The sequence below is a fragment of the Oratosquilla oratoria genome, chromosome 17, assembly GCF_046742065.1.
Source record: "Oratosquilla oratoria isolate Oo_2021 chromosome 17, ASM4674206v1, whole genome shotgun sequence".
Classification (NCBI taxonomy): domain Eukaryota; kingdom Metazoa; phylum Arthropoda; class Malacostraca; order Stomatopoda; family Squillidae; genus Oratosquilla; species Oratosquilla oratoria.
In genome coordinates this window covers 44,658,202-44,671,945 of record NC_134793.1, presented here as the reverse complement: position 1 = coordinate 44,671,945, position 13,744 = coordinate 44,658,202, and the positions used below count along the sequence as shown (strand labels likewise).

The window sequence follows — 13,744 nt, the reverse complement described above, 5'->3', positions numbered from 1 at the left end:
AACTGATCTAATTATTAATGCACAAAACACATTTATCCCTCTAAAGTCAATACGGAAAAAATAGTAATACTCCCAAATGGATGACGGACAGATTGAAACATGAGATCGGAATGAAAAGAGGACTTTATGTAAAAATATAGAACGGGGAATCACACCTTAGATCAAGATATAACGAAATGGCAAAGCTGGTTAAAAGGAATACACATACAGTGAAACGTAATTATGAAATCAAGGTTGCCAGTCAAGCAAAATCCAACCCAAAGGGTTTCTTTCACCTCTATAGAACAAAAAACAAAGAAAGAATACATACATACATACATATACCAAGGCTTTTTCCCCCTTACAAGGGAGGTAGCCAAAAAGGAAAAGACATAAAATCATTCCCACCCATTCCATCCCTGAATACACTCCACACCCCTCCACCCTCCCTCTTATCTTAGCACCTCCTGGATGACAGGTCATCCCTGCACCTTGTCCACTGCCCTGGGTTAGAAGCAGTGTCGCAAGACACAGCACATCCAAAGCAAGGCCGCTTCATTAAATCAGTGACCCCCCCTCTCCATCCCCCCATGCATAAAAGGAGAAGACGGCGAGAAATCCCTTCGGGCTGCGTCAAATTTTGCTCACACATACTAGGACCAAATAAAAACAATGAAAATGTCATGATAGAATCTGAGGAAAAAATGAGTGGGGAGTTTAACAATTATTTTCTATCGGTGTTTACTATGAGAGGTTAGATAAAGTACCTGACTGCGATCCGATTTTCAGAGGGGATGAAGAAAGTAGTCTATCTAATATCAGCGTTAGTAAAGAAGAAGTATTCAAGTAGATTGAAAGACCAAAAGCTACAAAATCTCCGGATCCAGACGAAATTTTTCCAAGAATGCTTAAGGAGTGTAAATTTGAAATCTGAGACCAATTAACTGAAATATTTAATAAATCGGTAGACACTGGTTTTGTGCCAACTGCTTGGAGGCAGGCAAACGTTGTTCCTGTTTTTAAGAAGGGAGACAGATCGTCTATATGCAACTACAGGCCAATCAGTTTGACATCAGTTATAGGAAAAAAATTTGAATCAATAATAGTAAATAGACTCAGAGAACACATCGAAGGACATAATTTAATTCATGATTCACAGCACGGTTTCTCCAAGGGTAAGTCATGTGTGACTAATCTTCTATCCTTTACACTAAAGTATATAAGGCATCAGATAACAATGATAAATACGATGTTATTTACCTTGACTTTAGCAAAGTGTTCAACAAGGTGCCACACCAGAGACTACTAAATAAAATCAAAGCCTATGGCATAGGAGGAAAAGTGTTGGAATGGATTAGAGCTTGGATTAGTAACAGAAAACAGCGGGTCACTATAAATGGAATAAAATCTAGGTGGGGCAATGTTACTAGCGGGGTCCCCCAGGGCTCGGTTTTGGGTCCCTTGTTGTTCATTATATACATAAACGACTCAGACGATGGGATAAATAGTGATGTAAGTTTGTGGATGACACTAAAATAGGACGCCTAATTAGGTCAGGAGATGATGCAGAGATTCTGCAGGATGATCTTAATAAATTGTTCACATGGTCGGTGAAATGGCAAATGAACTTCAATATCTCTAAGTGTAGCGTGTTAAACGTAGGGCTACACAACCCCGAAAATAGATACAGCTTGGATAACACGTTTTTATAAAAATCTGAGTGCGAGAGGGACTTGGGAGTTCTGGTGAGTCCGGACCTTAAAACTAGGAAACAGTGCATTAGCGCCAGAAATAAAGCTAACAGAGCATTAGGTTTCATTGCTAGGATGGTAACAAATAGAAGTGCTGAGGTAATTATTAAACTATCTAGCAATAGTTAGACCCATCCTTGACTATGTGGTACAGTTTTGATCTCCGTCCTACAGAATGGACATATATTCACTAGAATCAGTACAGAGAAGAATGACCAAAATGATACATGGACTCGGAAATTTGCCTTACAAAACGAGGCTTTGGCACCTTAACTTACACTCTCTGGAAAGACGCAGAGTGCGGGGTGATCTAATAGAAGTGTTCAAGTGGATCAAAGGTTATAACAAAGGTGATGCAAACAAGGTCATCATAATAAAACAACAGGGCAGGACTCGCAGTAATGGGTATGAACTGGACAAATTTATATTTAAGGAAGAAATAGGCAAGAATTGGTTTACTAATAGGGTGGTCGATGAATGGAATAAACTTAGTAACCATGCAGTAAGCGCTGAAACTATCAGTTGTTTTAAAGAATTATTAGACAACTTTATGGATGGGGATGACTTGTGGTGCTGCCTAGTGTAGGCCTTATGGTCTCTTGCAGTCTCCTTTATTCTTATGTTCTTATGTACATAGAGGCAATGCAGTCAGACACAGCACATCCACAGCAAGGCTGCTTCATTTAATTGGTGATCCCCCCCCTCTCTGCTCCCTCATGCAGAAAAAGAGAAGATGGGGAGAAATCCCTTTGGGCTGCATCAAAACATCATTCACACATACTCCCTCACCTCATCCCCATCTCCCATCTACTCCCTTCCATCATCACAGCATCATTCATCCAAACCATTCTCCAATAATAGCAAAATAGTATCACAACCTACAATCAAAGTGTTAGACCATGCCACTGACAGCTATGGAGAGCAACACTCTACACATGAACCACAAAAACCTAGAACTAGGATACTGAGTGAATGATTTAACTTTGTAAATAACAAACAGGTATTGATAGTATCTTTTTAAGCTAATCTTATTTCCTCTACCATCAATCCAAAGGCACCACTTACCACTCTGAGATTTCTATTTTGGGTTGCAGGACTTTTAAAACCCATGGTGTGATTCCCTCCTTTTTGAAGTCTACCTTCTGATATCGTTTAACTTTGAAGTAAGTTCCCACAAAGCAGTGTTGGCTTGGTAAGTTTGCTTCCTCTGGTATTGGTTGGCTTCCTACAGGGGGACTTTCAACTATCATCCCATTACTTGATACTCGCCAACCCTTGAACTTATCTGGAATAGATGATGGTACTTACAAATTCACAATGAAAAATGACTGCTTCATCTTTAAATATAGGATTTGTTTTCATATGACTGCAGAGTTTGGGAGGATATGTGAGAAAAGAAAACTGAAGGGGAATGTGGGCAAAAGGTGATAAGATATACAAGAGATAGTGGTGATGGTGAGGGGTTGGAAACAAGTTTAAAAGATGAGAGGCTGAAGGAAGTGGAGATTTTTAAGTATCTGGGGTCACATGTAGCAGAGAATGGAGGAGAGGAGTTGGACATGAATTGGAGTAATAGAAGTGAGTAGATGTCCAAGGGAAATGAAAAGTGTCATGAGAAATATTTGGGGACAGATGCAAAAAGAGGACTGTATGAGGGAATAATTGTACCCAAAGAAGAGAGACTTGGAGTATGAAGGAGACAATGGGAGAGCCTAAAATTCCAGAGAGATCTGTGGGAGGACCCAAAGACCATTACCAGCTGTGGGTTTACTACTTAGTGAAGCTTGAAACAACACTTGCCAGTAACATTACTCACTCCAGCTAATCATGAATTAAAAACAACCTTACAATGAAATTAAACATCCAAACCCTTCCACTGGTAAAGAACCCTAAAATTCTAGGCCTCACTTTTGATATTTTATGACCAATTATCATATTATCAAGCTTACTTTAGGGTACAATGATAGGAACCTACATGTGGTGGTCAGCCCTTCACCTCCATCAGGAGGTGCAGCCCTAACGGGCTGATAATTATTCTCCAGACTGGGACCAAGATCTCTCTCTATCAACTTCAGCTGCATTTCTTACATTTTTTCATGCATAGAAAATGGAGCAGTTAGTGACTGCTCTCCTCTCCCTACAGTTTTCAGCTAGTGTCATGGAAACTCGAACACCAAAAAATGCAAAATACTGGAAATAGCAATAGTTACAAAAGACCATCATTAAACTATTCTTTAAGAAAAGAATCTATTACAAAACAAAAAGAGGACAAATATTTAGGGGTGTTGATAAAAGATGACCTGTCACTTGACAGACATAGCAGGATTGTGGATGGAGAGATAATAAAAAACTCATAGAAACTCATTTGTACAAGATTTGAATATTTGTCAGTGGTATGGTCCTGTCATAGTGTTCCATGATGTGTCATGACGAGTCACAATGTGAAACAAAGTTATGAAAGTGTAACACAGTAACTTTTGTAAGTTATGTTAGGTAATATTAGTCTACATATCCTTGCGAGAGTTATATAACATTGTAACTGCCCTTACTAGCTATCTTATGGTGCCAATACACAAGTTGATATTAAATTCGACCACTACTTGGCTATCTTAAGCTGGATGATGAGATATGGGACTATAATACTATATAACTTATGATAAATGATCAGTTACAGGAAAATTGCTGTGGAGTACACTGGAGGAGTACACAAATGAATCAATTTGCAGTGAAGGGTCAAGGGTCAATACAACAATGATGGCATGGGAAAGTAGTGCCATCACAAATCACACTTAGTTCTTAGCAAGATTGAGATAGATAGCAAATGATAAGTTGTAAACTTTCTTCACTCAAAAATAAAGTGGAAGGATTATGTGAAGGCAGGTAAATAGGAATATAGAGTAGGCCTATAGATATAGCAAAATGGCACCTGCCATTGGCACTTGCATGTGCCCCACATACAAAAATAGGGTTGCATGCTGTGCCAACATATTCGCACCCTCGCTCAAACCTCTCATATCTTGTAAGTTCACTCTGTACATATTTTATATTATACAAGTAAAATATTTATATTTTGCATTTCACCTTTATTGATAGAACTGATCAAATTGTGCCCAGATTTGATACAGCAAATCAAAAACAACATGCCAGATCATGACAGTCCCTACACAGAAATGAGTACTCACTTATATCAAAGGTCTCTAACTTTTTCTGGATGTCATCTGTGTACTCTTACCAAGTCTAGAGATGTTGTTAGGTGATTCTGTGCAAGAGGATATTGAGTGGGGTTGTTGCTGGAGTTTATTATGTTAAGGCTGAGGAGTTGTTCTAGTATTTTGTGTCCACTCTGGTCTGCTGTTTATCTATTAACTCCTTCCATACAGTGCCGCCTACGTAGGCGGCATGGGGAGCAAGTGGATACGCGAGGCTGCCATATCGGCGTCTTGATTATATTTATTGTAGTTGTCCCTGCGTAACTGACATACTCTCTAAACTGGCTTCATCACATTTTCTATGGTTATCAAAATTCACAGGTGAAAGAGAGAACGATCGATACAAGCGGTGACTATTTTTTATGATGCGAGTATTATGACGCAACATCGTACGTCTGGCAGCTAATGCTGCCCGCGAGATTTTGGCCCGAAGTGAAGTGGTTAAGCCAGATTAGGTGAAATGCATTGAGATCAACTGCTAGTATGTGGTTTGCTAATGAGCTGAGTTGCTTGAGTTGACAGATGAAGCCTTCAGGAACTGATGTAGTGGGTGGTATCAATAGGTTTTTGATGTTGAAGGTTGTTTTCTTTATTTGTGCTTTGATTATGGTTATTTCAGTTGTGGTGTCTGTGAATGTTTGTTTGATTTCTCTTGTTTTGTTGGAGAATGGTATCCTATTCTGTATAAGTCATGAATCCGCTGTTGTGTTTTGTGTTGTCTTCTCTTACTCTTGTGTAATCAGTTTTATTTCTTGGATTAGTTGTATATGAATGTTGTGTTCGTGTATCACTGGGTCCTGTCTTCTATTCTCTAATTTTCTAATATACCTAGATTCAAATTCATGTACAGCTCCAACATAAGATATATCTTTGATTTCCAATTATCATATTTAAATTTAAACTCATTTATTGTTTGAGCTTGGGCTATATCACATTCTAAGCTATTTCACAAATTTATACATCTATATAGAAAACTGTATTTCTTCACATCCTTTTCACACATGCTCTTTCTTAATTTACTTCCATGACCTCTTAAAGCCTTCCCATCCTTAATCAGGAGATATCTATCAATGCAATCTATCCCCTTTCATGACTGGAACACTGTAATCATGTCACCTCTTTCTCTTTGATCTTTCAAAGTTGGTGCTTATGTCGATGTGGTTTTGGGTGCACTTGCTGTCATGTCAGCTGCAGCTGCAATTTTTTGAATACTGGTTCGGGCATGTCATGTGGAACCAATAGTGGCGTGTGTTGCATATGTGTGTGTACAGTTTATAGGTTATGGGTATGTAGGATTAGTGTAAGGTTCTGGGTTGGTTTCTATGTCACTAGTAAATAGAAGAAATGTGAGGGTAGGTGCCTGCGTACTGACCTCCTTATGTGTAAATAAAATAAAAAAAATAGAAGATAGTCAAGAGCTATGAATAGAGTGGGGAAGTTGTACCATTTGGAAGGAACAAAACTTAGGTATTCATCAGTTGTCCATTTGGTTCAATGACATCCTCTGTTATAAATAGTGGAACAAATATGAAGAGGATTATTAAATATTACATAGATCTAATACAGAATAATATTGGGTACCTACTAGCTCCAGAGCTGTTCACTAAAACATTTCTGTTGAATGTGTGATACACACTCAATTTTTGAAGGTTTCTACATACTTCTGCCTCAGAGGAATGATCCATCATACTTTGCCGTACAGGTAAAGGTATAGTACTTCCTTCCATATCTAACCTGCAAAAAATTCCATTGCAACAATTATGTACACCTAGGTCTCTTAATCCAACACTCGCCAAATGCTGCTTTGCAGATATATGGGCCCATAACATAAAATACCACCAATTCCTGGAGTGGGTTTATGTCCTGGGCCCAAACATCCACAAATGTGGCAGTTGGTGAGTGTACAATACACCTTGGTCTCTTAACCTAGGTGTATTGTAAAACTACTGATGATGCATAGCTATTAGTATCAAACACTACCATCTAGTAAAAAAAAAAATATCAATATGAGCTGTAATAGTGAATGGAACAAATAAATATAATTTCTCAGTGGATAAACATACTGAATTTATGTTGAAATTATAATATCAAATTTTAATGAGGTATTTCATGATAAATCATGAACACTACAGACAGTACAGACTGACAATAACTTTATGATATAAAATTCAATGATGAGATGAATCTATATCCTGTATTCCACAACCAGTTAGATACATGACTGTAGACAAACAAATACAGTATTCATTAATTTAGAATTGCTTCTGATTCAGGGCAGTGGGCAAGATGCTGGAATGACCTGTCATCCACAAGGAGCCAAGTAAAGAGGGAGGGGTGGTGAATGGGAGTGGAGTATGTGGGAATGAAATGGGTGGGAGTGGATTTATGTCTTTGACTTTGGCTACCTTCCTTATAAGGGGGAAAAAAACTTTATATATATATATATATATATATATACAGGTAAACGTCGACTTACGATGGCCGCGACTTACGATTGTTCGACTTTACGATGACGACGACGACGATGACGATATGATAATTTAACCCCTTCCATACGGTGCCGCACACGTAGGCGTCATGAGGAGCAAGTGGATTCGCGACGCTGCCATATCGGCGTCTTGATTATATTTATTGTAGTCGCCCCTATGTTTTTACATTCTCTCAAATGTGCCCTAAATCCCATTCTCTGTGGTTTTCAAAATTCGCGGGTGAAAGAGAGAACGACCGATATAAGCGGTGACTATATTTTATGATGCGAGTATTATTACGTCACGTCGCACGGCTGGCATTGGCTGCTGCCCGCGAGATTTAAGTTCCGTACTGAAAATACATATTATAGTGTTTGAATATGGTAAAAAGGATAAAAATAATTAAATAAACTACTGTACATGTTTAATAGGCTATATTCAGTATCTCTGGTGGTTAATATACAGGTAGGCTAGGTACAGTGACCACGGAACAGAGTGGGGATCGACTTACGATGAGATCGTCTTACGATGGCTCTATCGAAACCTAATGCCATCGTAAGTCGACGTTTACCTGTATATATATATATATATATATATATATATATATATATATATAACTGTATATATATATATATATATATACATATATATACATATAATATATGTATATATTTATATATATTTATATATATTTATAGATATTTATATTATTATATTTATATATATTTATATATATTTATATATTTATATATTTATATATATATATATATTTTATTATTTATTTATATATATATTTATATATAATATATATACATTTATATATAATATATATACATTTATATATATATACATTGATATATATATACATTTACATATATATACATTTATATATATATACATTTATATCTATATACATTTATATATATATACATTTATATATATATATACATTTATATATATATATACATTTATATATATTCTATATATATATATATATATATAAACATTTATATATATATACATTTATATATATATAAATTTATATATATATATATACATTTATATATATATATACATTTATATATATATATATACATTTATATATATATACATTTATATATATATATACATTTATATATATACATTTATATATATATATACATTTATATATATATATATTTATATATATATACATTTATATATATACATTTATATATATATACATTTATATATATATACATTTATATATAATATATATACATTTATATATAATATATATATACATTTATATATAATATATATATATACATTTATATAATATATATATATATATTATATATATATGTATATATGTGTATATATATATATATATGTGTATATATATATATATATATGTATATATGTATATATATATATATATATATATATATATATATATGATGTTGAGGAATGGACGACAAAAGAGTGGCAGGGTGGTGAGATAAACACTGAGAACCGTTGAAGTTTTATTAACTGACGTTTCGCTCTTAACAGAGCTTCTTCAGAGCGAAAAGGCCGTTAATAAAACATCAACGGTTCTCGGTGTTTATCTCACAACCCAGCCCCACAAATTGTCGTCCATTCCTCAACATCATATATAGATATATATATATATATATATATATATATATATATATATTTATATATATATACATATATATGTATATATATATGTATATATATATATATTAGTGTATCCAGGAAGAATATTTTCTTGTTGACAGACGAGATTAAATGATATTGCTGTTTCTGCATTATTTATCTTTTTGTTAAGAACTTCAATTTCTCTTGCTAATTTACGGTGTTGGACTGATAGTTTGCTGAGTAGCTGTCCGTATGAGGTTGCAACGTTTCGGTCTTCTCTGTAGACCATCTTCAGGCTAATTGTTTGGGTGTGTGTGTGTGTGATGTTTATATACTATTTTATTTCTGATTTTTTTTTTTTTTTTTTTTTTTTTTGGGTGGTGTCATGTGAAGTTGATAGTGGAGTTTAAATATCGCTGAGGGCATTCACTTTTACCATTAAGACAGAGGTTTTTGTTGCTAGGTTTTACGTTTACCTCTGTCTTAATGGTAAAAGTGAATGCCCTCAGCGATATTTAAACTCCACTATCAACGCATACATACGACGCGCCATATCACACTGCTCTACATGGAAAGATACACACACTGAACTGGAAAGACTTACCCAAGTCCTTATTAACAATGGGTATAGTAACAAGTTAATTAACGAAGCAACAAAACGGGCCATCAACAACTGGTATTCTAACAAACCTACCACACAAAAACAAGAAAACATAAATATATATTACAGAAATTACATGTCATCAGAATATAAGACAGATGAAAAAGTCATTAAGGACATAATAACAAAACACGTCAAGCCCACTGACCCAGAAGACAAAATATCACTGACCATATACTACAAGACCCGAAAGACGTCACAACTTTTACTGAGAAACCGCCCTCCCAAATCGACATCGTCTTTACAAGATAATCACGTCATTTACCAACATAACTGTACCATTGAGAACTGTGGGTCTCAAACATACATTGGAATGACGAGGACTAAACTTACAAGACATTTGACCTGCCACCTACAACATGGATCCATAAAGAATCACTATAACACCAAACATAATACTTCCCTCACCCGTCAAAACTTAGAAGAAGGAACAATAATAATAGACAGAGAAAGAGACTCCCGCAGATTAGCATTTATTGAAGCAATTTATATAGCAGAATTAAAACCAACCATGAACATACATAGTATAGACCTCCAGATTCTCCCATCCCACAAGCGGACCTGACCTCACCTCTCCCAGTGATTCCTGATGACTACGCAGCAGCCAATCAGGATGATCGCTTCACACGACACCACCCAAAAAAAAAAAAAAAAAAAAAAAAATCAGAAATAAAATAGTATATAAACATCACACACACACACACCCAAACAATTAGCCTGAAGATGGTCTACAGAGAAGACCGAAACGTTGCAACCTCATACGGACAGCTACTCAGCAAACTATCAGTCCAACACCGTAAATTAGCAAGAGAAATTGAAGTTCTTAACAAAAAGATAAATAATGCAGAAACAGCAATATCATTTAATCTCGTCTGTCAACAAGAGAATATATATATATATATATATATATATATATATATATATATATATATATACATATATATATACATATATATATATGTTTGTATACCGTGGGAGTAAATTTTCTCTTAGGCAGGCTTGGTTAAAAGCAACCGCAAATTCAGCACTGACCAATTTCTTCTTCAGTTTCCAACTTCCTGAAGGTATCCTTTATAGCAAGGGGTAAAGGAAAGAGAAGAGAAGATTTCCTATTCCGGTCATTATTGACGTTTCGACTCTACCTGAGTCATTATCAAAATACAAAGATGGAACAAATGCAAGAGTTTATATATTACAAAGATACAGAAACACAGCGTGTGATTGGCTGGAAGGATGACCATTTTTGGTCCCCTCATGGTTGGGAGGGCGGGACAGTTTCCCACGTACACTCATTGGCTGGCTTGTCCGCTCTCTCGAGCCCCGCTACCCCGGGTGTGTAGTGTGATGTTTTCTGTCCTGCCTCGGGGCTTGCTTCTCCTAAATGGCTTAATACTAGGCAGTATAGTAGGGACGTCTTGGTGGGAATTCAGAGACGGCCTACTATCCGCAATATATAAAGCTTCAAGGTAGGTAAGGCGGTTCTTGTCGGACTCTCTCTGAATGATGACAGTGTTATGCCGAAGGACATCACCTGTGAGATGCTGGCTATGTTTCTCCAGGATCTCACAGGATCTTTTTGGTACTGGGTGTCCATAGTGTTGCTGCGTACTCAAGTTTTGGTCTTATTAGTGTAGTTATGAATTTTTTTTATTATATATATATATATATATATATATATATATTTATATATATATATATATATATATATATATATATATATATAAGCACAAGCATTATAAAACACACGTGACTACACCGATATGCTGAACACCACAGGGAAAAGAAAAATTCTCGTAATCCGAGCGCTTCCGTGATATTTTCACATCTACAAGGATTACGTTCGATTGTAATTCTTAAAGATGTGAAAATATCACGTAAGTGCTCAGATTTCAAGAATTTTCCTTCTCCCTGTGGTGTTCAGCATACATACATACATATATATATATATATATATATATATATATATATATATATTGAGACATTCTGACAGGTTGATGTAAGCGGAATAGGAAACACAGGAGTCTTAGTCTTGAGTTTATTCCAGACTAGTCTCGCAGGTATGCATACCTGCGAAACTAGTCAGGAATAAACTCAAGACTAAGACTCCCGTGTTTCCTATTCCGCTTACATCCTATATATATACATACATATATATATATATATATATATATGTATATATATATATATATATATATATATATATATATATATATATATATAATAAAAAAAAATCATAACTACACTAATAAGACCAAAACTTGAGTACGCAGCAACACTATGGACACCCAGTACCAAAAAGAATATAAAAAAATTAGAAAGAATACAAAGAGCAACAACGAAACTAGCACCAACTCTTTCCGAACTGACATATGAGCAAAGACTGTCCAAACTAGAATTACCAACTTTGGAACAAAGAAGGGAAAGAGGAGTTGTTGTTTGCTGATGACACTGTACTTGTAGAAGGAATACAAGGTAAGCTACTAGAATGGATGAAAGATTTCTTGAGTGGGAGAAAAATGAGAGTGGTGCTTAGAGACAAAAGCTCAAACTGGGAAAATATGATAAGTGGCATCTTGCAGGGCTCTGTATTGGCTCCTTTAATGTTTGCCATATATATAAATGATATGGATGAGGGAGTGAAGTGTTACATTAACTTTTTGCTGATGATGCCAAATTACTTAAGACAGTAAGCACAGATGAAGACTGCAGATCATTACAAGAAGTCCTAGACAAAATATGGGAATGGAGTCAGAAGTGTGAAGTGAACTTTAACATTAAGAAATGCAGTATAATGGAATTTGGATAAAGCAAAAATAGAATATCGATTCATTATAAAATTGGTACCAAGGAAGTAAAAAAATAGACTCAGAAAGGGACCTGGGAGTGACTTTTAACTTACTAAGATCAATGAAAGTGCCCTTCAACTACATGGATGAAGAAATGATAAAGAAAATAGTAATTACACTGATAAGATCTAAATTGGAGTATGCTGCGACACTATGGGCACCTAGTACAAAAAAAAAAAAAAAAAAAACATAAGGAAATTAGAAAGAATTCAAAGAGTAGCGACAAAAATGGCACCTACACTCTCAGATTTGACATATGAACAAAGATTGGATAATTACATCTATCAACACTGGAACAGAGAAGAGAAAGAGGTGATTTGCTGACTATTTACAGAATTATGAATGGGATGGAAGTTCTTGATAGACATGACTTATTAATATGGGACAGAAGAGAAACAAGAGGACATGAGAAGAACCTAAAGGACAGTTACAGAAGAGATTTGAAAAAGAATAGCTTCCCACATAGTGTGATTGATGTCTGGAACAAACTAAGCAGGGAAACAGTGAGTACCAAAACTATACAAGATTTTAAGAACAAACTGGATGCAGAGATATAAAAATGGGTCACCATGAGCATAGCTCTCGTCCCGTTAAATACAATATATATATATATATATATATATATATATATATATATATATATATATATATATATATATATATATATATATATATATATATATATACAGACACTCCTTAACTTATGTTTTAGTTACGTTCCGAACGGCCGAACGTAACATGAAAATGAATGTAAGTTATTACTGTATGTTCCAGTAATGTATGACCATTCATACTGTACTATACATCCATAAATTCTATTACCGTATCTTATAAAACACCCCTAAATCATTAATTATAAACATAACATTGTAAAATAATAACATTAATTTCAAATAATTTAAATTCAAGCAACATAAAGTGAGATGGTGGAGGAGAAGGAGGAGGGGGAGGAGGAAGAGGAGGAGGCAAGGCATGTTCAGTCTGTCGTGTGTACCATGTAAACAATGGACGCAGCATCATGCATAAGTATTGTTTGCACGTCTCGTACTATGGAGAGCGCGCTAAGCTCAAAAATTCACTAAAAAAAAAAAAAAAAAAATACAATTTTTATTTTTTACAGTCAGTTCAAACGTAAAATCGAAAAAACGTAAAATGAATGAACTTAAGTAGAGGAGCGTCTGTATATATACAGACGCTCCTCTACTTA

At 35.0% G+C, this 13,744-nt stretch overlaps 1 protein-coding gene across 1 annotated transcript in view; it reads right to left on the bottom strand.

The window, feature by feature from the left end:
• Positions 1-13,744, bottom strand: part of LOC143034643 (F-box only protein 6-like) — a 33,018-nt gene that overhangs the window by 6,758 nt on the left and 12,516 nt on the right. Inside the window, exons 3-4 of the mRNA XM_076201000.1 lie at positions 6,525-6,673; positions 2,796-3,015 (exon numbers count right to left, since the gene is read on the bottom strand). Coding sequence (XP_076057115.1) covers positions 2,796-3,015; positions 6,525-6,673 — 369 coding nt within the window. The remainder of the gene's footprint in view (positions 1-2,795; positions 3,016-6,524; positions 6,674-13,744) is intronic.